The sequence below is a fragment of the Neolamprologus multifasciatus genome, chromosome 8 (assembly GCF_963576455.1).
Source record: "Neolamprologus multifasciatus chromosome 8, fNeoMul1.2, whole genome shotgun sequence".
NCBI classification, from domain to species: Eukaryota; Metazoa; Chordata; class Actinopteri; order Cichliformes; family Cichlidae; genus Neolamprologus; species Neolamprologus multifasciatus.
The window spans coordinates 18,726,333-18,752,117 of NC_140446.1; the positions used below are offsets into that span (position 1 = coordinate 18,726,333).

The 25,785-nt window shown below is 41.4% G+C and overlaps 3 protein-coding genes across 9 annotated transcripts; 2 read left to right on the top strand and 1 right to left on the bottom strand.

The window, feature by feature from the left end:
• The first annotated feature begins 201 nt into the window (after positions 1 to 201).
• On the top strand, positions 202 to 11,471 carry LOC146512929 (epidermal growth factor receptor kinase substrate 8-like protein 1). Of its 2 annotated transcripts, XM_085169847.1 has the most exons (19): positions 202 to 380; positions 1,375 to 1,468; positions 1,542 to 1,700; positions 1,812 to 1,961; positions 2,075 to 2,154; positions 3,378 to 3,487; positions 3,733 to 3,779; positions 3,863 to 3,992; positions 4,083 to 4,171; positions 4,251 to 4,325; positions 5,628 to 5,776; positions 6,619 to 6,763; positions 7,146 to 7,177; positions 7,290 to 7,392; positions 7,562 to 7,687; positions 7,801 to 7,954; positions 8,723 to 8,888; positions 9,028 to 9,160; positions 9,853 to 11,471. In XM_085169847.1, the coding sequence occupies exons 2-19, from the start codon at positions 1,439 to 1,441 to the stop codon at positions 9,937 to 9,939; spliced, it is 1,965 nt and encodes a 654-aa protein (XP_085025973.1). In that variant the 5' UTR covers positions 202 to 380; positions 1,375 to 1,438; the 3' UTR covers positions 9,940 to 11,471. The 2 variants fall into 2 exon arrangements, with proteins under 2 accessions (XP_085025973.1, XP_085025972.1); XM_085169846.1 differs by having other exon boundaries at positions 202 to 1,468.
• A 157-nt stretch (positions 11,472 to 11,628) lies between these two features.
• Positions 11,629 to 17,614, bottom strand: luc7l (LUC7-like (S. cerevisiae)). Of its 2 annotated transcripts, none has more exons than XM_085169855.1 (10): positions 17,386 to 17,614; positions 14,580 to 14,674; positions 14,274 to 14,372; positions 13,495 to 13,605; positions 13,221 to 13,364; positions 12,936 to 13,112; positions 12,714 to 12,802; positions 12,604 to 12,633; positions 12,331 to 12,492; positions 11,629 to 12,060 (listed from the first exon to the last, which is right to left on the bottom strand). In XM_085169855.1, exons 1-10 carry the CDS (start codon positions 17,444 to 17,446, stop codon positions 11,919 to 11,921), a joined length of 1,110 nt encoding a protein of 369 aa, XP_085025981.1. In that variant the 5' UTR covers positions 17,447 to 17,614; the 3' UTR covers positions 11,629 to 11,918. The 2 variants fall into 2 exon arrangements, with proteins under 2 accessions (XP_085025981.1, XP_085025982.1); XM_085169856.1 differs by having other exon boundaries at positions 14,580 to 15,892.
• An 85-nt stretch (positions 17,615 to 17,699) lies between these two features.
• Positions 17,700 to 24,035, top strand: fam234a (family with sequence similarity 234 member A). Of its 5 annotated transcripts, none has more exons than XM_085169850.1 (12): positions 17,700 to 17,813; positions 18,746 to 19,048; positions 19,135 to 19,245; positions 19,328 to 19,510; positions 19,786 to 19,916; positions 20,062 to 20,194; positions 20,816 to 20,948; positions 21,041 to 21,181; positions 22,030 to 22,111; positions 22,223 to 22,375; positions 22,478 to 22,580; positions 22,903 to 24,035. In XM_085169850.1, exons 2-12 carry the CDS (start codon positions 18,781 to 18,783, stop codon positions 23,109 to 23,111), a joined length of 1,647 nt encoding a protein of 548 aa, XP_085025976.1. In that variant the 5' UTR covers positions 17,700 to 17,813; positions 18,746 to 18,780; the 3' UTR covers positions 23,112 to 24,035. The 5 variants fall into 5 exon arrangements, with proteins under 5 accessions (XP_085025976.1, XP_085025975.1, XP_085025974.1 ...); XM_085169849.1 differs by having other exon boundaries at positions 17,704 to 17,817; XM_085169848.1 differs by lacking the exon at positions 17,700 to 17,813 and adding an exon at positions 17,907 to 18,067.
• Positions 24,036 to 25,785: the final 1,750 nt, after the last annotated feature.

Consider the following 25,785-nt stretch of genomic DNA (forward strand, 5'->3'; position numbering starts at 1 on the left):
CTCCGTGGCAGCCCACTCCAGCGGCACAGCGACTAGGTTCAGTTCAGGCCTCTGAGCATTTATTTTCACCCACTCACTCTGTGTCACCGTTCACCAACTTTATCTTCCAACTGCAGCCTAGCCTAGCCTGCATTTTAACCTTTACATTTTTCCTGTGTGGAATGCACTTGTAGGTGTACAGGAGAGAGAAACAAATATATATTTTTATCTTTAAGGTGGGGTGAAATACTGGGCGGGACTCCACAGTGTGACACACCTCTGCTTGTCAAGGCTTTCATACCTCAGGGTGAGTAAGATACCTCTAGTCACACTAAGGCTCGAGACAGGTTTTGGTTTCTGTTAACCTCAAGATCCAGGCACTGCAAGTATACCAAGTTACGGTAAGCTGATTTGACATCTATTTCCAGTCTCTGACATCTCAGGTCTTTGATTATTTGACTCTCAAATACATTTAGATGAGTATGGTAAGTCATTTTGTTGTATGTTGTATAGGTTTCTTGGATACTCGTAGTAATTTATGAAGGTGTAACCAAACATTTACCAGTAATTCAGTATTTGTCATCAGATTTTGAAGGTTTGCTTATGAAAATGTACTAAAATCAAAAGCACCATGGACACTTGACTTAATTCTGACTTAACCTAGCATGATTGTGTTAATCTTCTTACCTAACATCAACAAGACCACAGCTCTTTCTGTTAAATCTGTACAGTTAAGTTGCGCACATAGAATATATTTAGTAAAAACATAATGGATGGATGCAAAGTAAAGCTTTCTTTAGATGTAGAAATGTTTCCTTGATTTAAAACAGTGCTTTTACTTATAGTTTGTGCACAAATCATCATGCTTACCGCACTGTCCCAGTTTTCATTTTGAAATGCCACACTGTATGTTCGTGCAAGACCAGGCTGGCACTGAGTGCTCATAAATGTGAGGTTAAGTGATATTTTTTTTGTGGGCAGAGTTCGTAAGTGACACCATGTGAGTTATACCAAGTGTTTGCTGTCTTTGATGCCGGTGACTCTTGTTCAGTGGTCACTGAGAAACAGAGAGGTTGGTATCATACTTTGAACTGTTACCAGACAGGTCGGGCAGCTCGCTCGCTCAGTCACTCACTCACTCACTCACTCACCAGAATCCTGTGTTACTGAAACAGAGCTGGGATAGACAGACGTAAGCTGGAAAAGGGGAGGGGCAGGGCAAATTTGAATGAGGATATTTCTGTTGTGAGTAAGTCTGTTTAGCTTTAGGAAGTAGGAGCTGCTGATAACTTGTTAAAGCAACACCATCGTTACTCTCTCCATCTACAAATGTCACTCGTAACTCTGTCCAGAATGTGTTTCTGAGTGGTCCTGGTATTCTGCTTCCTTTTCTAGGTCTGTGATTTTTTAGGAAAGCTGCTTTATCTTACACATCTCCAGCTGACAGAGTGGAAAAAACATGACAAACATCACTCGACATATTGTCACAGTGAGTGCCTTCTCTTGAGTGTTTTTATCGTGCATTTTTCCTCATGTGCTCAATCTTCCTCATTACTTTGCAGCACCTTCTGACATTCTCGCTGCAGAACGGGGAAGTGCAGAGCGTTGAGGAAGCTCAGAACCGTCTTTCCTTCCTGGCTCAGAATAAAAAGCTATGGAGTCAACAGATGTACCTGGATGTGGGAGCAGGGGGCATTTATCTCAGAGACGTACAGAGTCAGGTGAGGGCAGGCACATCTCAGTGGATGATGAAGAGATTTAAATGTGCTCAGCTGTGAAATACCACACATATTTGCATCCACAATGACCATCAGTTCTATCTGCCCTTGCAGGACGAGCTGGAGAGCTACGACTTCAGATCCATCTTCCGCTGTCAAGCTGTTAACACAGAAAAACACTTCCCATCCCTCCTTATGTTAGTCTGCCAAGGTGAAGATCAGAAGAAGCCAGACATCCACTTCTTTAACTGTGAAACGGTGAAGGTGAGTGCTGACGGCGGGAGGAGTTTCCCCAAGTGTTGTCCTGGATGAGTCATAGGGTCTATTTGCATCAGGTTTTACCAGTGATGCCACTTACATGTTGTCATTTTAAACAGGCACAGCAAATCTGCGACGAAGTCACGTTGGCAGTTTCGACTTCCACCGCCAGCAAGAGTAAGCTGCCCCCTGATGACAGGTACAGTGACTGTCATAATCACGCACCCACAAAAGTGCATTTCTCGGCACGGTTTTAATGGGAGAGCACGCTTCTGTGTTCACAATCACATTGCATGGGCAGAGTTTAATTGGCAGCCACAAAAAGGAAACTCAGACCCACATCCCATTTAAAGCAGTTTGATTTTCGCCGTCGTTGTCATTATGTCACATTTTTCCACTGAGTCAAAGCAGCTTTGTGTTGCCATCCACCTGTGTGGAGGCAGAGAGAGGGAGGACAAACAGTATAAACAGCTGAGAGAGAGCGAGCAAAAGACTCGTTCTACCGGTTTCTACATAACTTAAGAAGGTGTGACAGAGATAGCAAGGCCATTGTGACGGCGAGTAGAGAAGGCAAAGGGAACAGAGGCGAAGGCTCCGGGCATAGTCTGGCTTTGAGAACATTTCTCTTTAAAGGACACATGGAGGGCAGAGACATGTGGTAAGAGACACAGCAGGAGCCTTTTGTATTTACATCAGAATTTAATTAAAATTTCTAAAAAAGTGAAGTCATCACTGTTAAGTTACTTGTATTTTTTTGGATAAAAAAGTCAAGGCGGACTCACTGTTTTTATTGCTTGCTAATGTTAAGTGTTTGTGTTTAGCGTGGAAACGAGTATGCAAAATTAGGATGTTCACTCTTTCTTCATGGTTGGATAAGAGCTGGAGGATTAACTCTTTACCCCTTGTAAGCCTACTGGAATAACCTTTAAAGCTCCTTTTTGAACTAAGCATATTTCAGACCAGCTTATTGGACAAAAATGACTGGGTTTGCATTAGAAGTTAGTGAGAGTGGTCCCTGTTTACGCAGCTACCCTTGGAAAAACCTGGAAACTGTTGTACTGGTCGTAAAACCACATCTTTATTGATATATACTGAGGTGTCAAAACCCATCGTTAAGAGCGCTGGGGAGGTCATCAGATGTCTTCTTTATAAGGGAAAGGGTTCAATCTTAGAGGCGCCGCGTTGATTGAGGAGTGCACTGCGCTCATAGAGCTGTTTGGAGCTCTTACCAAGAGGATGCTGCTGTTACGGCATTGAATTTGAGCTTGTTAATATGACTTCTTGAGCCCTTGCTGAAGGGCGTCTCATTTGCTGGCGCTGAGTGTACACCTGCACCATCATCAACAAAAACATTGTTATCACTTTTTAACCCGTAGTGCCGTGTTGTGGCAGAAGCACTGAATCTCTCCTCTCGCCCCGCAGGCTTCAGAGTGGAGGAGATATGTTCGACCCCTATAACATACCCAATCCTCCCATGCTGCATGCTCCTAATCCCCCACCTGTCAACCCTCCACCTTACCCTGGACCCAGAGGTAAGAAAAAACACAGAAGACTTCTTTTTCCACATGCATGCCTGTTCAGTAGTGCTTCAGAATTATTCAGAAGGGTTGGGAAAGTGAGCTGGAGGAAAGGAGAGAAGCGACAGGTATTCGAGGCAAACGTCTCTCCGGAGCACAGAGATGGCTTTGTCAGCTTGTGTTTGTGAGAGGGCAGCTTTGGGAAGTGCAGAGATGAATGAACATGGATAAACTGAGTCCCTTGCTCTATTTCACGACAGCAAATGGCGGACCTGATATCTCTTTCCTGCGAGCAGAGAGAGAAGTGGTAAGCCAGCTCATCTCTTTTGTGTCTTTTGTCACCACTTTTGGCTGCTTTTCACGTAACGAAGGCAATTCTTCTTTCCTCAGGGGATCCTTAATCACTGTTTCGACGAAATCGAGGCCTTCATGGGCAAGCTGCAGCAGACTGCTGAAGCTGCAACGGTGCTGAACCAAAGAAAGAAGAAGAAGAAGAAAAGTAAAAAGCAAAGCGCTGAAGGTAGGAGGGAGATGCAGAGATTTCTCCAGTTTCTCTAGTTTGAAGCAACATATCCATCAACTGCTGTTATATTTTGTTCCCAAACAACAGACGAGCTACTCGCCACAAAGGCTCGCCCTCCACCAGATGGGGAATTCGTTGATATCTTCCAGAAATTCAAATATTGCTTCAGCCTCTTGGTATGTATACCATCAAGTCCCAAGCATTATTTGCTTACTCGTGGCAGCTGCATATTTATCGCCTCTGTTTATTTCTCAGGCTCGCCTGAAATCAACCATCACCAATCCTTCTTCAGAGGACCTCATTCACCATGTGTTCAAGCCTCTGGATATGGTGAGTCAGGGTTATAAACTCTACCTCAGCAACTGTTGTTGCTATTGCTGTAAATATGAGGTGCTGTCTTTCACTGCAGGGGAGCATGACCAACCTCTTTGAATAAATCCGTGTGACACGTAATGCCATGCGGGGGCAAAGTCAACTGGGGGTAAATGCCTAGATTCAAAAGACACATTCTCTGCTTGACGGCAGCGTTTTTGTTCCTGATGTTAGTGGACATCAGTGCAGAACTGTAAGCATGTGTCATGTCAAAATAATGGAAAGTCTTCAGAGTAGTTAAGTGATGTTGTCAGAAGCTACAGCTTCTGTTCAGTGTTTACACAGGGCAGTTCCCTGCACAGCGGCCTGATTGAAAATCACCAAAAAATGCAGCATTTGTTTGATCTACGCAGTTTCCTTGGCTGTATTTGTATGCGGGCAGGGGTTGCTGGTGCATACCTCTCAAACATTTGGTTTAGATTTGAGCTTGTCTCGACACTAGAAAGGCCACTTTGTTGTCCCTCGATGCCTGTTTTAAATTAGGACGTTGGTAAGTTCCATCTGGGGAAAAAAAGGTGGGCCATTCGTGGCTGCTTTTTTAGAAATCAAGTGCCTTTTATCATTTATTTACTTTGATTTCATGGAAATGTCCAATGCCCTTCATTAAAGTATCAACATCCCTCATGATGATACACTGTGAGTTAGCAGAAATTAAAGAAATATTTCAAAGTATGTGCTTTAATTTTTCCACTCCAGTATGAATCAAATAGGGTGAAAAGGGTTTGTTTGATTTGTGTAAACTGACACACCTGAATGGGAACACGCAGCCTTGTCTCTCAAAGACGTGCGTGTACTTCTTCTTGTGTGCTTTGGCTTTTGTGTGCAGATGTATCCATTAGGGTTTTTGGATTTGTTGTTACATCTGTGGTTTGATGTTCGGCTATCGGGCAGAAGAATGGACGGTATTGTTGTTTGCTAGAACCATCAGCGATTGTTAAGACTTTGAATGCCAGATCCATTATAGCAGACGTGGGAACATCAGGTCAGTTTAATTTATATAATGCCAAACAATCCCAACAATAACTGCCTTAATGCGTTTCATATTGAAGGAAAAGAAATGATAATAATATAGATATAACCCCAACAATAACTTGGCCCCTTTGAAAAAGCACTTTGGCAACAGTAAGAAGGAAAAACTGCCTTTTAACAGGAAGAACCAGGCTCAGGGAGGTGCAGCCATCTGCTGCGAACACTTGTGGGTGAGGGGAGGAAGAAAGGATAAAAGACACACTGATTTTGTCTCATCTGTATGTTGCGCAGATGGTAAAAACAACAGGAGGACCAGCTTTTGGAGCCGCCATATCCAGTCCTGCCCTGACCAGCTCTGCTGTGTCCCTTCTACAAGATACCCTGACTGAGGAGGAGAGGCAGCTCTGGACGTCGCTGGGACCCAACTGGACACACCCTCGGTCGGTATCAATGCTTGTCTGTCTCTTACTAGTTGTGAAACTGGTGTTTTATTTTCCAGAAATCTAAAAAGGCAGCACATTAAAAACTTCCAGTCTTGGTGTTGTATCAAGCTCAACTCTGGCCAGAGGCTGTGGAAAGGGAGCATTTTGCCTCCGTTGATAGTTATGTGTCACCTTTTTACATTTTTGGGTTCACTGAAGATTTTATCTGCTGAAGAGCAACATCTTTGTTTCAACCAAGCAATATTTTTGTACTTTGTTTCTCTTGAAATCATTTGTTTTACCTGCGTTTTGAAATAAGCAGATTTTTTGAGACAGGAGATTAAAAGGGACGTTTTTATGCTCATATCCAGTTCCATATTTTTATTCTTGGACTGAAAGACTAAAAAGAAATCCTTATCTGTCTTCTTCGGTCTTTTGTCACAGCACTTCAGTTTCAGCTCATGGGGTGAGGGTCCCCTTACTTTAAGACAAAACACTTTCCTCTGATTGGCTGACAGCTGAAGCCTGAGCTTTGAGCCCTCAGGGATTCTTTGAAAGTTTGGCCATGTTTAACAGGAGCCTCCATCAGGCTCCATTGTGACAGTATTTATATAATAAGAAGCATAACAAATCCACTTAAGGCATTTTGGGATTTATTGATTTCTCATGTTAAGAAAAGGGAACCGATGGATTAGCTGTCAAATGTACATAAGACCTATTATATTTAATCTTGTAAGCAAGCTATAAGAGGAAAATCCAATGTCATAACTTCCCTCAATGAAAACTACTTGAATAGCAATCATAGTTTTGGTTGTTGAGCTCATTGAAAGCCAAGGCAGTGACTTGTTCTGCTCTCTCAGGTCTCAGCTGCGTGGGCCTGTAGCTCCATACACCCCAGTGTTCTTTGATGGCTGGAAGCCAGAAGCCTTGAAGCCTGACGGGCAGGTTTGGGAGGATCCGGTCGAGTCACAGCACAAACTCGAAGCCCTTCGAGAAAAACAAGAGGTGTGGGATACTTCTATAGCGTGATTTCGAAGTCATTAATCGTAGATCAGTGGAAACAAGAACTATGGATGAGTGTGTAAAAGGACAACACAGGGGCTTAAGATACTAACGCATGAATAAACCTCACGTACAGTAAACAGTGGAGATACACTTTCCACTTTTTGACAGGTCAGCTCACATTTCTGTCCATCTCTGCTAAAAACTGTATAAGGTTCACAGTTAGTTCTTTGTTTTTTTTAATAACACCTTAGTTTCTCAAACTTTAATGCAGTCAGCCTTACCCAGATATACACTGACATTATATTTTTCTACATGTTTTACGCATTTTGTGCTAACTTGTGTTGTCTTCACTTGTCTATTTTTTTTTTTGCTCCCACAACAGCAACAACCACCTCAGCCACCAAACGATGACACGTAAGTCATCTACAAGACATAAATCAATGAACTGCTGTTTTTGTTGTTGTTGTTGTTTGTTTGTTTTTTTAACCCCGACTAAATAAAAACAAACTTTGTCTCGTTTGATCAGAAATTCACTCCCACCGGGGCCTGACAGACTCTACTGCTGCAGTTATGACTTCATTGCCAGGAACAGCAGTGAGCTTTCAGTGCAGCAGGGGGAGACTCTGGAGGTAACAGAATCAAGCTGTTTGTAAAAGCACACAGTGAAGCAAGTTATTTTATGGCGCACTCAAGGAACCATCATAAAAGTCCTTTTATTCGTTGTTTGACAAAAGCTATTTGCAGTTGTTGATACACTTTACAGCCCTCTCACTGACAGAAACCCTCTCTGTCTGACAGGTGATCGAGTCATCCAAGCGCTGGTGGAAGTGTCGCAATCGGTTTAACCAGGTCGGCTTCGTCCCCTTCAACATCCTGGAGCCCATGGCTCACATAGACAGCCCTGTCCACAACAAACCCCCCAGTGTAAGACGGCAAAAAAGACACCCACACACATGCATGCACAGGTGAAACACAAGCTCTCATCTGATCATTCCATCAGAGCAAACTCATTTTTTCTTCACTCCACGTTCCTTCAGGTTCCAGCTGCGCCTCCACTTTCCAAGAATGTCACTCTTGCCCCACCAAGCCCCCCTGCTCTTCCCAAAACCACCCCCACCCACTCCCCACAGCGCCCACGCAGCTTACCATCATACAACCAGCATGTGCAAGCTGTTGAGGACAATGACAAAGGTAACGGACTACAACTTTATGTGTCCTAGACTGTGGCTCTGTAGTGTAGCGGTTTGCACGTTTGCCTAACAGGTGAACCTTTCCCAATTTTTCCCAATTTGATCCCTGGAAGAGACACAAATCCCTTTGTGGTTGTGTCAGGAAGGGCATCTGGTGGAAAAATTAACCAAATCAAGGATGCAGAGTCTAAAATGCTGCTAAAATGCTAAAATGTCACCTCCCCTCTGAATAGAAGAGCAACTGCTTTTTACTCTCGCTATTCCTCTATTTTATTTGAAGCGAGAGATTCAATGCAACTGAAGTAAAGTAATTTGAGACAGAGCTTGAAATCTTAAAGGAAAACAAATGAAAAATTGCCCCAAACTAATAAAAGAATGTTGCCAAAACAATCTCACTTAAGGTCCACTTGGTAGCTGTTGTGGATCTTAAAAACATATCACACAGTCTTTAATAATCATTCAGTTTGTGTGGATACATTTTATATGTAGATGATGAATTATTAAGGTAAGTACAGTCATACTCTTGAATGGGAAATATAAGATTTATTAAAAAAGTTCTATAACCAAAATGTAAAAAAGATACAAAAAAGCACAGTGATAGGCTGGTCATAAGTCACCTAATTATGGGTTCATTATTTTGGATTTAAACCATGTTCTCATGTTTTAAGATGAACTTTTGAGCTATGTCTTTCCTCTACTGAGTCCTGCATTTATATTATTATTTGAGCATGAAAGTGACCGTTACTTCTTTAAACTCCAAACTTTTCAGTCACGCTGGTAAATGATGAGCTGCTCCAGAGACTGACCAATGGAAAGTCCAATATGAACAAACCCCTCGTCATCCCTCGCTCTGCAGACACCTCCCTCCCCCTTGACTACCAGTCTCCTCCAGAGGAGGTGGCTGAGTGGCTCAGAGGGAAGGGCTTCAGCAAACCGTAAGTGACTGCAGACCAGATAAACCACGTTTTGTGTATAAGCAGGGAATGCTGGTTCTACACGTGTGTTTTGCCATTACATGGATGAACGGCTCCACCAGAGTATCCTCTGAAGTCCATTATGTTTTGTGTCCCTCAGGACAGTGTCATGTTTGGGTGTGCTGACAGGCGCCCAGCTGTTCTCTCTCAACAAAGAAGAGCTGAAAGCTGTGATTCCAGAGGAGGGTGCCAGAGTGTACAGTCAGCTCGCTGTGCAAAAATCACTGCTAGAGGTAAGTAAAAAGAGAACAGCTATATCTTTTAAAGGGAAGCCATCTCAAAGGCTTCAATATTAACATTTTTATTGGTTTTAGGAAAACTAAACATGATCATTTTTGGCAGGATGCAAAAACACAATTATGAGTGTAATCAGTGATTTAAAATTACTTACTTTTAACATATTTTCATTCATCTTTTATCTTTCATGCTGGACTGAGGACATACGATACATTTGGATCAGCAGACAGTCTAATCCAAACAGAATAAAATTCTTATTTTCAAGTCCCACATGCCATTCAGATTACCCTGGAAGAGTCTTATAATTCAGGAAAAGATTAAGAGACATTAAAAATGCATTTGTGTGTGTGAGAAATTTTACATTGGTATTTGGATTATTTTGGTAAGAAAGGCCAGCATCATTTTTTAGGCTTTCATCGGCTTTTATCTCTAGTTTTTGTGATGTCCAAACTTCGTCCCATATTTTGTGTGAAAGAAACGTGCTGGAAACGTGCTGACAGGCCATTAAAAAAAATACATCTTGAAATGTATTCTACGTATATGGATTTCACAAAAACCTTCAGTGTTGAGCAGAAGGCTCACAGTAATTTGAGATGGAATGACCTGAACTCAGTAGCATGAGGTTTAAATTAGCTGATGCTTTTCATCGCATTGCTACACAGTCTAAATTGATTTCTACTTTTTACAGGATGCCAGAAGGGCCACAGAGCTGGAGGCAGTCATGGAAAAACAGAAAATGAAGGTTGATCTGAAGCTGGAGAGCAGTACATTGTGAGGAACAGCGTCCACATTGTGAAGAGCGTTACATGAAGGACTGTGTTTTCCCGTCCCCAGAGACCAAACATGTGGCAGTAACTTGACTATCTAACATTAAATCACTACGGTATTATTACCTGATGTTAAAACCGAGCTTTCTGTCAGCAATATCAGACGTAGGAATTTAATATAACCAGGTGCCGTGAAAACTAAAGGGGACTGATTTTGCTTTTCCTTATTTTATGCCATATATGTACAGTTAGTGTTTTTTGTGGATGCTCATATTAAACATGGACACAGTTTCAAACAGCGATCGGAGCACGTACAAGTAAACCAGGAGTCAAAAGGTCAGATTTCAAAGGGCTCCACCAATTTTTATGGAATGTTTTTCTACTCTTGGCTTTGTACAGTGGCGCAAATATGACACACCTCAGGTACACAGCTCCTCAGGTGCACAGCTCGGGCTGTTTAAACCCTTTGGTTGCAAGGGCCAGCCAATCAGAAGAAGGCTGGTTTAAAGAGAGGGGAAAGGGAACTAGAGTGGTTTGTTCCAGGATGAATTGAGGTGTTGGACTTAGGCCCAGTATAAAACAAAACTAAGAATTAATCTGAGCTGTGAATCTTGCAGTGGTTCTCCAGTAGAATGCAATAAATCTAAAAATGGAAACGAGTGCAAGAGATCCCCCTTAAATATTTTAACAGTGCAGTGCCCCGTTTGTAATGCATGTTCATTTTAGTGTAACAGCTGTCTTCTTCTCTGCCTAATTAACTTAAATGAAATGTATTTATCTTTGTAATACACATTTGTAAAAATTCAGCCATTATTATCACATCTTAACAATGACACGACCTTGTCAACACAATTCAACACACAATTAAATTCCAAATGGTGCTTTTTTCTTTTTTTTATTGAGACTTTAAAGAAAGGTTTCCAGCAGAACAAACAGATATGACTTCACACATTAGGTAAAGCAGTGCATCCATTAAAATCTGTTTGCATTTAATCATAATGGAAAAGAAATCTGTTCAAGTTGGGCCAAAAAATGTTTAAATTTTTCACTTAAAGGTAAGTAGATCTGAACTTGATCATTTCTGAACCTACTGCTTCACATGCTGACACAAATTCTAAAGATATTGTTTATTTGCAGTATGTTAAAAAGAAATCAAGATAGAAAGAAATGATAAAGAGACTTGCCACCAACATAGATCAGAAGATTTCACTTATACTGAAGAAAGTCACCTGTAACCTGATCACTTATGATAATAAAAAAAGACAAAAAAGGGAAGCAAGTTGGATACTAATGCTAACATCTTTAAAACCTTTGAATGTAAAACTTTAAGTGGGTTTTAGAGAACTAAGTACTGAAGACCATTATGTGGACAGACATTCGAGAACTGCACTGAGACAGCGAAACGAAATCTTCAAGGAGGGAGATGAGGAGGGGGGAAAAAAACCAAGAAACTACTTGACAAGACTAGGCTTTTTCAGACAATTAGTCAGCCTAGAATATATTTACAGACAGATTTTTTTTATTTTTATCAAAAGACCATCAGATAATAATAAAAAGAACATGGACCAGTTACATTTTTATGCTCCAGTCCAGCAGATCAGTTTGCCTTTTCTAGTGGACACATTTCAGGGCAGTAACAAGACGAGGGATGGACTGGATACAGACAAGTCACCGAGTTACAGATGTGGGTATTAAGAGTACACTCCACTACTGACCAATAACCTGCCAAATCCCCAAAAATCTGATGTATCTGATGCTATAAAAAAAAAAAAAAAGAAGAAAGGAAAAAAAAAAAAACAACTAAACAAAAAAACTCAATTTTATACTTGATAGTATGTGTGCACTCTGGCTGCACTAAAGCAAAGAAAGGAGGCAGGCGGGAAAACAGAGGGGTGGGGTGTCGAGGCAAAGTGTTTAACATTAGGATATTATAAATGGACAGACGGGAGGAGGCTGTGGTGTTGTGGTCATGGATGGAGTTTGGTCTTCAGAGGTCTCCCACGTCTCTGTCGTCTGCCCTGCGCGAGTCCGACCTGCCGTTCATACCATCCCTTCTGTCTCGCTCCCGTGACCGGTCTCTGGATGAGCGGTCACGGTCCCTGGACGAGCGCTCTCGATCTCTGGACGACCTGAGCGACAAAACGATATGAGATATTCAGGTTAGTAACACAAATACAAAAGAGCAGTTGAAAAAAAGAGAAGGATCGTATGTGTAAAATGCCAAAACACAAGCTTGAAGCTGGATAAAAGGCTCAAAAAAAGCCCATGTAATTGTCGTTTCCTTTTATTTTCACTGACTGTTCTTAGGCGACGCAATCAGTATCCCACAGATCTCCATGTGTTTGCTCAATTCTCTTTCACGGGAGTATAGATTAATAAGGGTTTTCGTCTGTGTTTACTTGTGTCTGGAGCTCTGCTCGTGGCTGTGACGGTGTCCTCGGCTGCGTGAGCGGGATCGGCTGCGATGCCGTCTCCTCCTCTCCCTGGAGCGTGAGCGGGAACGGCGCCTGTCTCGTGATGAAGAGCGTGAGCGTCTCCTTCTGCGGTCACGAGAACGGGACCTGGCAAAGACAGCAGACAGCATATTTCATTAGCTCACTTGAACAGAACAAATCGGACTCATAAAAGCCTGGAACGAATGAACTGACAGATAGAAGAGGGAGCTTCCTTACCTTCTGTGCTCTCTGCTCCTTGATCTTGTCCTATAAAATTAAACCACAGAGTTAAACAGCAAAACAAGCACTGCTGTAAATGTCATCGGGATTTTAACATCGGCACTCACCTCCTCCTCATCCTTTCCTCCTTCTCCCTTTCTTCTCGTCTCTTTAAGCGCTCCTGATTCCTCTTCTCTTGCTTCTCGACCACAGTTTTCTGATAAAAAGAAATAAATAAATAAAGTCAAAACAAATATCTAAAGCCTTTACATCATCCTCCCTTTCGAGCGAGTATTCAGCACCATGTCACTCATATTTTTATGAGTTGGCTGTAAACAAGATATACACACCTTTAGCTGGTCCAGTTTTTCTCTGATCTGAATGAAGCCGAGGTGAAGCTTCCCACCAAAATGGTCAGCCAAACGACGGTCGTTGTCATGGAGACCAAGGTAAGCAGAGCACACCTCACACACCCGAAGCTTCTGCTGTTGAAAGCTTGAGGCTGGCATGGAGTTTCTGTATTCTTCCTGAAATGGTTCAAGAGGGAATAAAAGAGACAGTGAGGTGTCAGAAGTTCAGAGAATTAAGAGACGGAAAGAACCACAAGCTTGAAGTTCTAAGAGCTCATTCCTTACCTCTGCATCCTTCTTCTTCGTGCGGACCTTCTCCACCTCTTGCAGGACTTTCTGAGCCTCATCCACATTGCCCTCAGCTCCGAGCTGTTCAGCCTTGGCCAGGAGCTTTCCTATTTCCTCATTTAGCTCATGCACCTTCTCTGCCTACAAAACAGCCACACCAACACAAGAGACAACAGGTTATGTTGAGCGAAAAAACACACTGACAGGGTCCACTGGATGTTGCATAAGGAAAGCCAGACTTTATGAAGCATAAAAATGTTGCATCATTCACCTTTGCTGCCACCTCTGCACTGATCTCTTCTTGGGTCTCAGCCAGGCGCTTCTTGGCCAGTTCTGTCCTCCGATCGCAGTCCACAATAAAAGACTCTAGGTGATCCACTGCCTGTAGGAGCAACACCTTTTATTAACACACTCAGCAGTCACTTTATTACTTAACTTAACTACTTGGCAAATACAAATGTTTTGATTTGCACTTGCATCATTTCAAAAATGCTTTTGGCACGAATGGTGCTGACTTGCAAGACAGATAAACACTTTATTCATTCACAAGGGAAATTATTGTGTTACAGCAGCACGATAAAGAATACAAGTAGTACTCTTTAACTATGTTTACTGATTTATTGTAAAGTAAAAGTGCCACAAGCGCACACCTAGGGCCTTAAACCGTGAGAAAAAGCAATTTTTAAAATATGCACAACATTGATAAAAAAACAAAGAAAACATAAAAATGAGTTAAAGAAAAGTGAAAAGTCTAAGATTGTGCAACTTGCATTAATAAATAATATGCACACAATAAATCAGGGAAATAGCTGCAAGAAGGTATAAAAAAAAAAAAAAAAAAAGACTTCCTGAAGCATTCTTTTTGAAAGCGGGGTTAAATCACTTTAAGGGAGAAGGAGTTCTGTTGCCTCGGTAGTGTGGAGTGGAGCATGTGAAATGGGCCATGATGGAGAGCAGTTTGTTCAGTCACCTCCTGTCCCTCACTCACTCCAGATTATTATTAATTAATAATATTGGTAATATATTATTAGTAAAAGGAACCTCACTTACATCAAGCTCAAAGAAAAGATCTCTCTCCTTGGAGGCAATTTCATAATCAGCCCGAAGTGCCAGGTCATGGATCTTAGTGCACTCCCCCAGGTCCATGCGCTATCACAAAAAAACCAGACAGACATGAGTTATGCTGCATAAACTCAAACATAAACAAATTATAATGTAAAAAAAATGACTGCAAAAGTTAAAGACACTTATAGCACTTTTTTGTTTCCTTTCTGAAATTTCTTTCCAACCTCTTAGAAATGAACTGAGTTTTTAAAGCTTTCAGGATGGGTCAAAACTGAAGTTTGTCTCACTTACAGTTCCAGAGAGGATGTCATGTGGGCAGCAGTTGAGAAGGTGACTTTTGCAGACTCGTTCATCAGTGAACTTGACCCTCTGCCGCGTCTCATCCCCTGAAACAGCCCAAAAGAAGAACCAGTGAGACAGCCCTCACATACTCGATAACAGTGGCGAGGTATCCAGTGCTTCAATACATATTAATGTAATTGTACTACATACCACAGTTCCATTTAAATACTTTGTACATATCCAAATGAGTAAAAACTATTTGTATATTGCTGCTTGTCAGGGTTTTCATTGTAGTTTATTAATGTAACATTACAGGTATCCATTAGTAGAGTAAATGTGCCTCTACTGGACTATACTAATGTATTAATGCAGTAATAAAGGTTGCTTTGTATGTGTGTGGTACTTTGTTCTTATTCTTAGTGCTTACCTTACCCAAGCCTCAAATGGGTTATTATCAGAGCCTCAACTCAGTTAACTTTTTATAAGGCTCAACGCCCACTCTATAATGAGGGTCAAAGGATTGGGCTGGGAGCGGTGTAACATTACATTATAATAATACAATTTAGGTTTCAGTTAAGTCGTGTCAAGTACAGCTGCTACCTTAATGCTGTATCATTTTCATTAGAAAATGGAAGATGGCCACTACGACTACAAATAGAGATTTAAAAATTTTAAATCAAATGTTCCAGCCAAGCCTTTATTTATAACTGTGAACATTCAAAGGAAATTCAAAACAAGGATGCAAAAGAAATCCAAGGAAAAAAAATTTAGGTTATACACACTGCGACTTGCACCACATACTGTACCCTTCTGCATCTTCAAGACCTCAGCTGCAGAATTTTAAACCCGCTGTAGAAAAGTATAAATGGGAACAGTTTTCTCGCGCACACCTGTAGTAAGAAGTTGGGAGTCATACACAAGTCAGATTGTAAATGCTGTGTGCAAAGTTTTTTTTTTTTTTTGTGTGTGTGTGTGTGTGTGGACTGACTGCTAAAATTGCCTTCTGAAAACAGACGTGTAATGGAAAACTGCTCGTTTGGACTCAGCGCGACCAGACGTCTTAGCTCAAGCTGTGTGATACTACTTCAAATAGTAATACTAGTGCCACTGAAGATTTACCCATTTGTGTGATTTTTTTATTTTATTTTTTTTTAAGAAAAAAAAAAGGAAAAAGGCTACAATAACTTCCGGAAGGCAAACAAATTGTTTGGATATTCACCATAACAGCTTTAAAAATTATGTGTGACTCACGGCTCGATGAACATGAGGCTTTTCTGCAACTCCTTTGCAGATTGATGTAGGCTGGCAAAGATACACTGAACCTTAATGAATAAAATAAAGGGGCCACAATTGTTCAGTCTGTATGCAACAAAAGTATGGGAAGAATTTGATATCATATCTCATCACACATACACCCACAAGCTCACCACACAAATTCACTCTTACTCTAAAGCTCAACTTGTTAAAAAAAAACGAAGAAAAATAAGGCTCAGAGCTTCAAATTTTACACAACCAGCTGTCAGAATAAAATATTTATAAAACGGCAGGGCTGCAAGAAACTGCAGTCAGACCTGACAGCTGATATATTTACACACACATACATACATTTAAATTATGCTTCTTCAAGCGTGTATTATACATGTGTTTCTAACGTTGCACAGCACCGATGTTACAGGTTATGCTGCATCTATTTATTCTATTCTAATCTGCTGCTGTAATAATGTATAACACGTCCAATTAATCCCAACTATGGGACTAAATCGGGTTATATTATTTGCCAATTAATGTTTGTATCCAAACGGCTGGAAGCTACTAAAAAAGAAAACACTTCATTTAGGACGTCTGTCCACGAATTACTGCGATAATCAAAATTAACGAGCACAGTATTGCACTCCGTTTCTTTTTAAATAAAATATATTCTAGAGTTAATTTCGAAAGTGTTTTATTATCGAGTATATGAGCTAAATTATTTTGTTCCTTTAGAAAAGTGTTTCATTTTGTTTTTAGAACTCCTGCAAGACCGACTGCAAAGTAAGGTCTGTTTATCGTTTAACCCTTGTTTGGTGTGAGATTACGCTTTATTTAATCAATACAGCCATGACGACTAATGCAAAGATACTTGATCTCAAATCTAAGCAGTACTGAGATACATGGAATTCACCTGTAAGCGCACAGTAATGAAGAAACGTGATACTGGTTTTAGTGACAAAGTGTAATGAAGAAAAATCTATCAGAAAATATGGGTGGAAAAACATTTTTATCCGAAAATATATTATCCAAGATATACATGAGGCAAGCTTCCATTGTTACGTTATTGTAAGCAAGGAAGGAAGGAAGAATAATTTTTCTCTATCTAAACACTGAAAACCCGAACACCGCACAAGGGTTAAAATTATGCCAATTAAACTATATAAATGGATACAGTAGATATCTGGTTTACCATTAACTAAACATTAATTAACGCCAGGAATATAATCTTGTACACTGTCCAATGCATCCTAGCTTGGGGCCTCACAGTCCACAACAAGTAGCTACGTTTAGCCAACGCACATTACAAGCTAGGAATTTAGTAAAACCTAGACGTAATAAAAGGGAAACTACAACCTATTAAACTGCAATGAGCCACGTTGGATGCAAACATTAAATCCTCTCATTAATCCTTAACAGGCTGCCTGAATATAACGTTACTTTGTCCCACAGCCCTCTGCAGTACATCCATTCATGCAGCTCTGTCCATCACACGCCAACACAAGCCAGCCTCAGCAGTGGCTCCATCTTGGCTAGCTAGCTCGGCTAGCATGCTACAGCAACTCACCGTCCCTCGCTGTTCCCATCAGCTGGTCGAGCAAAGCTCTCATTTGAGCTTGGGCAGACATTACTGCGGTTCTTCCGTCGACAGGGTTAGATAAAAGTCAATCAACTTGAGAATGGTTCCTCTGTTTTATCGGCTTATTTGAGAATTTATTTATCCAAGCATCTCCCTTTGCTGCTTCTCCCTCTATTTCTTCAACTCGCCCGTTTCCGTCCAATATCCGGGAAATGACGAAACTATTGTAGCCTCGCTAAACCAGGAAGCCCCCCAGATTCCGTCTAAATGTGCCAATCGAAACGGCCAAGAACGAGAACAACAACCAATCACAACACGTTGCCTTACAGACCCTGAGCTATGACTATCAGGCAACGGCTTTTCGCCATAGGCATTCATCATGTTGAAGCACCTCTTGCTACAAGCATTACCCAAATGTAGGTAAATTAATCTTAATGTTAAGGTTTATGTTGTTTCAGAGGTTTCAATATTATTTGAATGTGTACATTTTCAATGTTTAGCGCTACCTGTCAGACAAATCCGGGGTACGCAAACCTGTTTAGGACGGTGGGCTTGCCTGTGATTTGTTTACGCAACTGGGGTTGACAGGCAGTTTTGTTAGCCTGTGTCAGGCCTGCTATCTAAAGTTAGCCGCACCAAAGAACGCAGGAGTCGGCGGTGGAGAGTTAAAGTAAGAAAAACCTTATATGTATCTGCTTAAACTATTGAATTAACCTCAAATCGAGGGCCGCTTTCTGTGGTAATATTACACATAGTCCCTTTTTTCGGGGCTGGCCTTCGTTCAACAAGTTAGCAAACTAATCCACCCAGGTGTTGAGGGTAAACTTTTTTAAAATACCTAATCTCGTTAATATAGATAGCTATCCGGAACTGACTAAGGCGAAGAAAAGACTTTCACGGCACGGTCTCGGGGCGTAAAATAATTTTGTGCGAGTCTGTTTGTAATATACATAAGGAAGTTTGTAGCACACGCCCTTATTTTTCTTTTTTTACGTGTGAGTAATAAGCCTGTTGCTGCAGAACAAATAATATGGTGTGCAATCCTGAGCGATGTTTATTATGGGTCTGCTCTTTTTGTGCTGAGAAGCGTCTGGATCTGTGCTGGCACATCTGAATAAGCAGAGATTCACAAAGGTTGATGCAGCAGAAATAGCTGGACTACTAGACACTGCTGCCTCCAGTATTATTTCCCACAGAGTGTATCTGTGAATGCCAGCGAGTTTTGTATGGTTACTTTGACACATGCAGGTTTATAATCCGCTCCACACTGGAACTGTATATCACAATTTGTATTTGCAGTGGTATGTATTTACGTAAGTGTTTACCATGATCTCTTTTCTCCTTTTAGGCAGGTCAGTGGGCCAGTAATGCGTTAAGGCAGTGATGGAGACCACAGACCAAGCCACTGAGGGCGACCCTCTGAAGACAGGAGAAGATGGTGCAGAGGCAGGAACAGTACCATCAGCAACAGAGCTGAAGAAAAAGAGCTGCAAGGAGTTGGGTTTTTCCAAACTGTCTCACTGGCGAACTGCAGTCTTTTTCTTGTCCTTATTCGTTTGCCTCACCATCGTGTTTGCCTTCTCCTTCATCATCCCCTGTCCCGTGAGGCCACAATATCTCGTTACCTGGAACAGTTCATTCCCTGGAGCAGGTGAGTGCAATTATATGCCTTTCACTGCTTGACAGTGTTATAGTTGTGAGATAATTAGGCACTACTTTCTCTTTTCTTCACCACAGCAACCTACAACTTCTTAGCTTTTGAACATGCAAATGAAGACAAGGTGATGGATGTCCTGTTTGTTCTCAAAACCACAGAAGTGACACAGAACAGATCATGTGCTGATGAAGGTAGAGACTGATCCTCTGTTTATGAGAATACAATACACCCATTGTGTGTTATGTTTGTTTAGAAAAACTGTGGGTTTTCCAGGTCTATCCTCACCATGCGTGTTTCTGTTGGCACTGGATGGCACACATGGAGAGAACCTGTGGGACTGTCCGCTGGAACCCGACTTCCACTGGGCCCAGTGTGGCCTCGAAAGAGAAACGGGCAGAACCTGGGACTGTCTGCTGTCCCATTCTGACAAACTCACAGCCATCGACAAACGTACAGGTTAGTGAAAAAACAAACTCAATGCAAGTAGTGGCAAATCAAATCCTTTATTTAATTAAGAGGAAGAGAAATGGGGATTTTACTGGCTAAGAAAAAAATTGTACCCATTTCCAATTTGTTAGCAGCAACAAATTACTGACATACCATTTAATGTAGTGTTCCTGAAGTCTAGTTAAAGAAAGAAAGTAAAGCAATTTTAACTTCTAAAGATCTGTTTTAGGAAAAGAAAGATGTGTTTGGTAACCTGTTGTTACTGTGCGGTGTGGTTGTCTCAGGTACGAAAATCTGGCAACAGTCTCAGCCTACTGGGCTGCGCAGCTCTGCGCCCGTTCTCAGTGTCCCAGATCTGGATGGGGACAAAGTTGGTGATGTGGCTCTGGTGGCATCTGATAACACACAGGTAAAGGTGAAGTTAAAAGTTATATTATTCTGTTTCTTGGTTTTTGGTATATTTTATTATGTTTTTCTCTTGCTGTAACAGGACTCAAAGTGTTGATATTAAAGCAAAAATGGAATCGTCCCAGTCTCAGTGTCTCCTGTCATATCTGCAGACTCAGCTGGTATTGCTCTCAGGGAAGACGGGCGACCAAATCGGCACTACGGTGGTTCTCGATTCCACAGAGACAGCCAGTCATCTTCTGCACCGCACTGAGAAAGGTTCTTACTACGTACTACTGCAAAAAGGTTTGTGTATGAAATCATCCGTGACAGTTACTCTGCAGGCAAACCGGTTGAGCAGGTTCTCAATGATAAGTGTTGCATTTTGTCCAAGTACAGTTGCAAAACTCAAACTGTTACAGATTTTTTTCATGCTTAGTCATAACAAAAGCTGAATAATAACAGCTGCACTGTTATACCTTTTATAGGATTACCTTTAGTCTAGGCTTAAAAGATTATGTGAATCTTTGTCCTGTAACAACTTATTTAAAAGTTGAATAAAGTCATATGTTCTGATTAATAATAACTTATGGACCCAAAGAAAATTACCCGCAGGCATTAGATGTCTACAAAGGAGGTGGGTCAAAGAGATTTGGTTAGGGTTCAGGTGTGCATCGAACGCTTCAGTAACAACATTTTTGGAAAAGAAACGTTATCATAGAGATGTTTGTTAAATATTGATATTACCTGATATTAACCTTGCTGCACTTTTTAACAACAGTTCTTACAGTGAGGCTCATTTACTGTAACATTTCACCTTTACTCGCTTTTCAAAAGCTCTGACTCGTCAGCTTTTAGTTTTCTTCCTGTTGTTGATTCTAGGGCAGGAAAGGGAATTATTGAGTGAGTGAGTGTATTTACTCGTAGACACTGGGTTGTATGGCTGGGCACTGTGGAAGATTGCTGCCAAGGCTAAAGCAGGGATGGATATGGGTCTGAAGAAGGACCAACACTTGGAGAGAAATGCCAGTGGCACAGACGGCCTTGTACCCATCTACGAGTAAGAAGGAACTTTGATTATCACTTCTACAAAACCGCCTGTTGTCATGGGGATTTTTACCCTGAGACTTGCTATTTGTTTCTGCTTTATAGGTCTGAAGTGAGTCGAATGCTGAAAACCGATGAAACGGATGATTCATCCAACCTGCTGGTTGTGGCTGGGAAGGAGGTGGCATTGCTTGATGGCAAACATTTGGAGCTACTGTGGAGATTCAACACCAGCTCAGTCCTCAGGTAAACCCACTGTGTATGCTTTAGATTTCATGTGCATAGAATAAGAGGAAAGTGCTTAGTTACACAGCACAGCAGCTTAATTACTGCCATAGTACAGAGTGCTTACAAGGTCGATACCGCTGAGATTGCTGGACAAATGCCATAATGCCATGGATACAGAAAGGGAAGAAGAAGAAGAAGAGCACTTACCTACATCTTTCCTACCATAATGAATACATGGCGTGCATTAGTGCAATAACATAATCAGTGTTTACAGATACACTAACATTTGTGATTCTAAATTTAATACTTCACCTAAAAAAAGTTAGGCTATTAAGTAATTACAAAAACAAAAAACATCTTTATTTTATTTATTTATTTTTTCCCCTGGTGAGCTGAAGTCATAGCGGTGCAGCACTTGCCTCACAGCAAGAAGGTCCTGGGTTCAAATCCAACATCTGGCCGAGTTTGCATGTTCTCTCCATGTTTGTGTGGGTATTCTGCCTTCCTCCTACAGAACAAAGACATGCAGTTTGTGGACTTAGGCTCATTGGTTATTATAAATATGTGTGAGTGTGGATGCATGGATGGTAGAGCTATATCATTTATAGACCTGGAAAAATAGTCCCTAAATGTGCTGTAAACATGTCCATATCCTCTAAATAATTTATACATCACATTAAAATAATATATTTGCTCAGAAGTCAGATTGTGTTAAAACACAACAAAAACCAACAATCTCAAACATTCAGTATTAAATTCTGGTCATTTTTGTGGGAGAGCAAAATAAATATCAAAGTAAACCATTTGTTGTTATTAACTAGGGCTCGCTGGGTGGAAAAACAGCTTTTTCTCTTTATTTTTTTCAGTGAACCCTCTTTTGGTCATTTTAACAAAGATGGTTTAATAGATGTTGTCATTGAGGAGGATATTGGCAACAACACAAAGAGGGTAAGTTAAATTGAAAACGTTACAAACAGCTTTATTTCGATGCCTGACTGCTGGCATGAGGTGATCAGTGTGAATCATAGAAAAACTAGACCACTTTGGTTTTAAATGTAGATAATAATCCTGGATGGGAAGACTGGCGGTGTGCTGTGGGAAGTCCAGCTCTTGGCCAGTCCTAATTCCCCGAGACCCGCTTCCATCGACACCACCAACTACTTCTCAGTCTTCATGTTTTGGGGCTTGATGCCCTCAGAGTCAAACTCTTCTGTAAGTACACTACCTTTATGAAAATGATCATTTTACACGTTTGACTGGTTTGATCAAAGATTCAGAAACTGCTCCCTGACAGCTGCAATGTTTTCCTTTCAGGAACCAGTAACAGGTGAACGACGCTCTTACATGCTGCATCCTCTCTATTCAAATGTTCTCCTCGAGTCCACTAATGTCCTAGACCACATTATAGCATTTAAAGGTACCTCTTGTTCTTGTTTTCACTTTGTTCTAGCAGTTATTACTGGTACGATGTATTTCCAGGGTGTATCTGATATCCCCGTGTTGGTGTTATACCTGGATTATCTTAATTAATGTTGGTTCAGGTTCAACGTTGCAAGTGACCAATCACATGTTGATGACATCGAATAAAAAATCCAAGCAATGTGATTGGTCACTTGCGATGTTGAACCTGGACCAACATTAATTATGATGTTTAAGAAACAACACAAGGAAATCAGATCGAGCAGTGTTTTTTTTTTTTATTTATTTATTTTTGGGTAACTTATATATTTTCATTGTAGCCACGCTGATGGAACGTGGGCGCCATGCTGCCTACATCCTGCTGATAGGCCCTAAGGAGGAGGGAGCCGAAGGCACTGTGGTTCTCAGCAAGCGCAAGCTGAAGCAGGACGTTCCCGACAGCAAAGTACTCCGTTTTGGCGACGGGACTACAAAATCCAACGAGGACATTAAAGAGGCCTTCAACCGACTCCGCTTTAGCGATTGGTGAAAAGACCGTCTGTAACCTGTGCAGTATATCCTCGGTTTTATGCTGACTTAACTTGATTTTCAAAACCAAAGTTGTTGTACACGAATTGTGACTTTCCAACTGCTGACCAGCAAAGAAACTCCTTTATCTTTAGAAGACTTTAGGTTGATTTGCTTTGATAGGGATGTTCTCCGGTGGGCAAACTGGACATTGTCTGTATTCACTCTTCTTCACTGCATATCCTTCATATTGGCAAAACTCTAAACCTGTATAGAATCAGAAAAAAAGCTGCTGTTCACTGACAATCACTCTACTCAGACTGCTGTTCTCCTGCTGATAAACCCATCAGATCTGCCTTTATGTATTGTTTCTAGCAATTTCATGCATTGGTGCAATGATCATTAAAGACAGTAGAAGCTGGACTGTTCAGATCTATGCAACTGTATGTCACGCTGTGCTTTAAAGGTAGCAGATGCATGCCACTACACAGGCTTTTCTTGAGTGTGTCAAATTAAAAACAGCCTAAATAAAATAGATACACAGTTGTAAGGCTGTAGACTAAATGTTATGTGTTAAATTTGTAAGGGATCCTGTCTGTGAAAGTATCAATAAGGCACTCTGGCAGTCAACAGTACTGATGTTGACATCGATGACCCCCTTATCGTTACTTACTTAATCCAACATGCTGTAAGATGTAATGCTATATAACGCACACTGACAATTTAGTCAATGCTGTATCAAATAGAGTCATTGCTGTGGTTGAACAGCTCCTTATGAAGCGGTTTTCCCTTGGTAACTTATATTAAGGTTGAAGACGAGGTTCTTATTTTTGCTGAACATGGACATATTGAACCTGTGAAAGAGGCCTTTATTGGAGATGACTTTACTTTCTGACTTGTAATGAAATGTTTGGATTTGAGCTATATTAAAATATTTTTAAAGAAATTGCTTTTGTTTAATCTAAATGAATAAAAACAGGCCGTTTGTCGCCATCTTGTGGACGCACACACAATGCAGTAAAGCGCGGACAGACCGTCGGCATGGATGTATGCAAGGCAGTCACGTATCTCCGGGGCAGTACCGTGCAGTTTACTCCCTAAATACGTACACCGCGTCATATATTTACCGTAACGCAAGACTGCCGTGGGGCTCCTCCTGCATACATGTGAGGGGATTGAGAGCCTCTCCTTGTAGGGAAATGCTTGGAATTTTTATGGAAAGCCGCACTTGATGCAAAATAGGAGAAGGCGCCGAGACTTGGCTGGAAGGGAGTGGACCCGCGTGGACAGCGACCGGAGACGGATAGGCGCGCGGATAGTGCACTACCTGTAAAGGTGTTACGCGCAGAAATGCAGAAATGCAGCTCATGCACTGAAAGTGTAGTTAGTGTTAGGTCAAGTGTAGTTAGTGCTCCTGAGGCACTACACAGTTAACATGTCTCCGTCACTCTGCTTATTATTATCAGGCTAATAGACCTGCCACATAAAAAACGGACTGCTCATCTGTTCCGTGTGATAGCTCACAGCTGGTAGGTCCTATAAAGTGCGACTGCAGCACCTCCATACGATTGCAGGCATTTCTTGACAGAGTTCCTGGTTTGGCCAGCTTTACTTCACTTGAAATCCGAAATATAGGAAGGGAAAAATTACTTTTTATGGCCATCCAACTCAAACCCATCCACCTGATATGCTTTAAAACCTCAAAAACATCATATTAATGATTAACAGAAACACTGAGGAGCCGAAAACTTCCGGCTTCATAGGAGTAAAACCTCGAACAACAAATTAAAGCTAAAATAAACACCTCCCGCTGCGTCCCTGGGCTTTCACCCCTCAGGGCTTTTATTCTTCAAAACACGACATAAAGCAAACATCTGCGTGTAGACAAAGTGTGACTGTGAGAGCCTTGTCATTTCAATGTGACCTGTATCCGCCATTCCCTTATGATAAAACTGCACGGCTCCAATATCTCTAGACCGGAGCGCACGCGTGCAGCGTGGAGCGCGCACTGTCTCTCAGAGTAACGACACTCACCGTCCGGTGTAAAGTCACTTGAGCCGAGCCAGCATCTGCGACTAAGGTACCGTTTACCTGCATGCTCTAACCATCTAAAGTACAGTTTTCTTCTTGCGCAGACCGTCCGCTAGGTATTATTTGTATTTATTCTATTCATTTCTGTGTGTAGTCATCAAAATAACCGCTCGGGAAGTGGCGTGTCAAAAATTCCGGGTATCGATAGGAAGTGTTTTAATCGGTTTTCAGTGGCATTCTTAAAGAAACTAATTACACTGGTAGAGAGAAATAGCGAATGTGTTATCAGGTTGTGCGAAAAAGAAAGAGAAACTGGGCTACGTGCGAAGGAAACGCTTTTTGGCCTGGTAACTAAGGCTATTGATTACTGCCAATACCGGCTAATAAGGCGCATTTTACCATTTAGGGCCTTCCCACTTTGTCCTACATATTTAATCACTGTTTATGTTTGACTGTAGTTTGATATTATAGATTGGACGGTGAGAAGAATAGTTGATGAAAGTGCCGCATTTCTAGTAGCAGCCTTCAGGTGCCGCAGACAGCAATCCGCTGCACTTGCCCAAATATGAAATCTTAAGGCGTCACAGATCGTCACCGCCGGCCACTGTTCAATCTCCGCACATAGAAGGCAACCTGCAGATGTTATCCTCACAACGAGGCTGCTA